Below are 4,699 nucleotides of genomic sequence, written 5' to 3'. Positions count from 1 at the left end.
ACTTTGCCTATTTTGACGAGAGCCTAATTTCACCACACTGCCTCACATTTATTTTCTATTCGGGTCCGACACTTGAAAGACAATACCGTTTTAAGACAAAGCACAGATGATTGTACAAATGGTACACATCTATAAACACTCTTAAATCATTAAATTATAGATAGGTTGCCTCAGCACGTACAGGATGTATGGGATACTATTCCAGTGGAACGACCGAGATACTTAAGAAATAGCTACCCTACGCACACATGCCTACGTAAACACACACAAACAAACACACAAACACGAGTAATTAGACAGACACGTGCGTGCGTGCGTGCGTGCGTGCGTGCGTGTGTGCGTGCATGCACGTACAGACGAACATAATGTACGAACGTACATACATACATTCTTACATACATACATACATACATACATACATACATACATACATACATACATACATACATAGAATTCGTATCTTGTGCAGGCTTGGAGTGTAGCTGAACTATAACACCTCAGATAGCAGTACAGTGTTATGTATATTCTCCTCCTCCTCCTCCTCCTCCTCTTCCTCCCCTTCTTCTCTTTCTTCTTCTTCTTCTTCTTCTTCTTCTTCTTCTTCTTCTTCTTCTTCTTCTTCTTCTTCTTCTTCTTCTTCTTCTTCTTCTTCTTCTTCTTCTTCTTCTTCTTCTTCTTCTTCTTCCTCTTCTTCTTCTTCTTCTTTCTTTTATTACTATTTCTAGTAGTAGTAGTAGTAGTAGTAGTAGTAGTAGTAGTAGTAGTAGTAGTAAAAGTAGTAGTAGTAGTAGTAGTAGTAGTAGTAGTAGTAGTAGTAGTAGTAGTAGTAGTAGTAGTAGTAGTAGTAGTAGTAGTAGTAGTAGTATAGTAGTAGTATAGTAGTAGTAGTAGTAGTAGTAGTAGTAGTTGCTTTAGGCGATAGTATTTTAAAAAAATTAAACTACTATGCTGAGGTGAAATTTTACGTTCAACGTTAAATTTGTTAAAACTGGACTATAATTTGTGAAGATGGAGAAGAACAAGAGAGCAAATGAAGGAACGAACAAGCGAATGAACGAACGTACTAACTGATCAATATTATGTTGTACTCTTTTTGGTGTGCGTTAAATTGTGCTCATGTTTGAAGTAGAAACTAAATGTTTTTAAGCCAAAATATATATCATCATGATTTTCTTCCCCCGAAGAAAGTCTATGTTTGAGAACACTCTCTATCCAAACACTCACATTTCACCACTCCAAGTGCGTTGAACGCAATGTGCAGAGCTCGAGGTCGGCAGCATGAAATCCACTAGATCTATTTGTTCATCAATGATTGTTCCAGAATCTTCTCCAAATATATGTACGCTCGTGACGGTGGACATACACATTATAAGCATATTTTCTAAGTGTTTTCCAATATGTTTCCGAAAGGTTGCCTGTGTGAACCTACCATTGATTTCAGCGGCTCCTCCTCCTACTTTTAATAAACTATAATACAATTTTTTAGCTCTGTGAAAGGATAATTCGTCGTAGGTGGCAAAATGGAGTGCTTTAAGCGGAAAATGGCCGAAAGCCACTTCAGGCTCTAATTATGAGAAAGGGGAGTACTCTCGTTTGACTATTACCTATCAATTTATTTTCTTTTACTGCGGCTATTTGGTGATGGGGGGCTTTGTTTAGTACGGGTAATTATCATTAATTACAAGATAAGCGAAAGATCATTAGACGTTTGAGTGATCTTTTGCTCGAGGCAAAGTTGAATTGTTTCTGTTTTTTGGTGTGTGTTCGTATGTGGGTGTGGGGTTTTTTTTCTCTAGAAGACTGAAATGATTATTATCGCAATTACTGTAAAGCAGGCAGCTTCCAACCCAGAGCAATTATAAAATTGATACAAATTGAGAGCGATTCTATCGACTGTTTACGAAAACGGTAGTTTTTTTGTGCATCGAATTGTTGAAAACATGAGCCCCAGGGCCTCCAATATCTGTTCCACATTGCGATATGGATTCTAGTTCAGGGGATTAAATTGTACTTTAATTTCCTCAAGCTTCAAATTTCTTTTGAAAGGTCCATGGTGTCTCATTACTGACTACTAACCTAGATACGATATCTTGTTCAATTTCGTTCTTTCAACGTCATTTTTTGTTGGATCCATACAACTTATCTGTTGGTTGACGTGCTAAAGAGGGCAAACCATTTAAAAGATGGGCATTTACTGACAAATCTTACTGCGAGATTTGATGTTGAACACCATTGTCATTTCTCAGCATTTGAAAAGTTAGAGTACAGAGGCGACCAGTACAACTCACTTACGCAGAGACGTTCATGTTGAATGAAGAATAAAACTTACAAACATAGCTTATACTGCGATCTTGCGTGAGGGAGTCTGAATTTGTACACGCTTTTATCTCAAAGAAATACTTTAAGAAATAGAAGAAAAAAATAGATATATATATATATAAACTTCGGCTGAATTAAGATGTCTAATTCCACCCAAATCCCCAGCGCTCCCGCCCGGCAGATTGGCATCATTTACGACGGCTATTTCGTCCCTCGGGAGGTTCTGCACGTCTCTCAGATCTGCGTGGTCCACATTCTGCAGCTTAGCCTGAGTGTGTTCGGAATGTGCACCAACATAGTGAACATTTTGGTTTTCGCGAAAATGTCTTTCAGTAACAGCGTCATCATATCTTACTTAGTCCTCTCACTATCTGACTTCGCCTTTGTCGCTGGAAGTCTGCTCCAGATCATCATTCTAACGTTGGTCAGGGTAGGTGTCAAATCCTACGTTCCTATCCACCACCTGATTTGTCTCGTGCAATGGGGACCGAGAATGTTCTACGACGTGTCCGGCTTAGTTACTGTATTTATAGCTTTGCAAAAATGTTACTGTGTTGCCAGACCGCTCAGATTTAAAACTGTCTTCACTGACGTTAGAACATTTGTTATTTTACTGGTGATATGCTCCACCACCGCTATCTCTTACGTCCCGTTGTACGCGTCCCAAGGTCTCCGCTGGAAGCACGTAGGGCCGTACCGCAATCAGAGTAAACTGGATATCTGGTTTTCCGAGGACTGGCAGACGGTGTTCCGCATTAATGACATGGGCAATAGGAACGTGCTCCCCACCATCTCTCAGATCATCGTTCTCCTCTGTCTACTCGTCCTCGTCCACCGACTGCGCGCCGCGTCAAGATTCCGCCAACAAACGTCCACAATGGAGAAACAGCAGGACAACCCAGAGGCAATGTCCAGTCGAGACGTACAGGCGGTGAAGGCTGTCAGTTTGGTAGCAGCCATTTTTGTCATTTGTAATTTCCCCTTGGTGGTAACCACCTACGCTACTTTGGTTGAGCCGGAATTTAACAATTATCGCAAGTATCATAACTTGTACGTTCTAATCTACGACCTTAGGTATACGTTCTTATTGCTCAGTGCGTCCGGCAACATGCTGGTCTACTACAAGTACAATACCAACTATAGGGAAAGGCTGTATCAGGTTCTGCCTTGTAAGAGAGGTACAAAGGAGTAGCTTTGATTAGAAGAACCGCTTGTTAAACTCTATGAAAATCCGGATCACTGTATTCTTCCTTCCCTTTTTCTTTGTCTGTTTTAATAGAGACCCATGTGATAATGCAATTGTTGACGTCTCCCAAATGAAACATGAAACTTTAAGAACCAGTTTTTAAAAATAAATTTTAAAACGTTACCATCTAAATGGTTATAATTTTAATGACGAGGTAAACCCCGTATGAATGGGCGAGGGTTTTTGGAATCGAAACTACTCTAAAATCTATTTCTGTTCGTTTCATCACTAATCTGTGTTGTCAAAAAAGGGAGAAACATATTAATAAAACAAGACGAACAAACAAACAAACAAACAAAAAAACAAACAATTGAAAAGCAATTTAAATATAAGTTATCTTAACAAATACTCTCAGAAAAAAAAAAAAAAAAAAATCCCCCCCCCCCCCAAAAAAAAAAGCATAAAAAGGAATAAAAGGCTTTAGAAGTTTTAGAAAACGTTGATTTGAACGGACACAACAGATACGGAAACTGTCAATGATCAAGTTTTTGCCCAATTTTAGCATCTCTGACAAATACGCTGCCGGTGTGTTGGCTGGTTTTTGGAACAAAACTTTATTACATAACCTAAAACTAGGGGAGGCTTTAGGCTAAAATCCCCCCCCCGCCACTTATTTGACCCTTGTACAGTATACCAGAGATTAAAGTAACAATACTGAACTTCCAATTTTTCATCACTGCAGCACAGTTGGCACTGCTTAACAAATCCGCATAACCGGATTTGATCAAGTTCAGGTAACTAAGACAAAGTTTTCTCTCGTGTTTCTTTTTTCTTTTTCTTTTTCCCTTTCTCAAGAATTTCCAGGTTTAAACTCTCAAACAATTTGACGTGTCCACTACATGCTTATGGAGGGTGCCCACAAACGCGATCGGGTCAGGTCGGGCCGATCTGGTAGTCAGATTGAGGGCGCAAAGCGGCCATCGTGGCACAAACCTATCGACTCGGTCGGTGACCTACAAAAATAAATGCGTTTGTTTTCAGGCCTGCGAAACGCACGATCGGGTGGTTTGCAGCCAATCAGAAGGCTGACTCACGTGTCCATGTTGACGCTCAAAATCTGGGGGCGCTCTCTTCGAAAAAGTGCAGACTTTGCGAACAGAGTTACCCTACTTGGGTGAAAAACAATAAAAGCAA

The 4,699-nt window shown here is 39.9% G+C and overlaps 1 protein-coding gene across 1 annotated transcript; it reads left to right on the top strand.

The window, feature by feature from the left end:
* Positions 1 to 2,458: 2,458 nt before the first annotated feature.
* On the top strand, positions 2,459 to 3,511 carry LOC101852333. The gene has a single exon (XM_005101724.1). It carries the CDS (start codon positions 2,459 to 2,461, stop codon positions 3,509 to 3,511), a length of 1,053 nt encoding a protein of 350 aa, XP_005101781.1.
* Positions 3,512 to 4,699: the final 1,188 nt, after the last annotated feature.

This window comes from Aplysia californica, unplaced genomic scaffold, assembly GCF_000002075.1.
Source record: "Aplysia californica isolate F4 #8 unplaced genomic scaffold, AplCal3.0 scaffold00295, whole genome shotgun sequence".
NCBI lineage: Eukaryota > Metazoa > Mollusca > Gastropoda > Aplysiida > Aplysiidae > Aplysia > Aplysia californica.
This window is presented reverse-complemented; position numbering and strand designations above follow the sequence as displayed.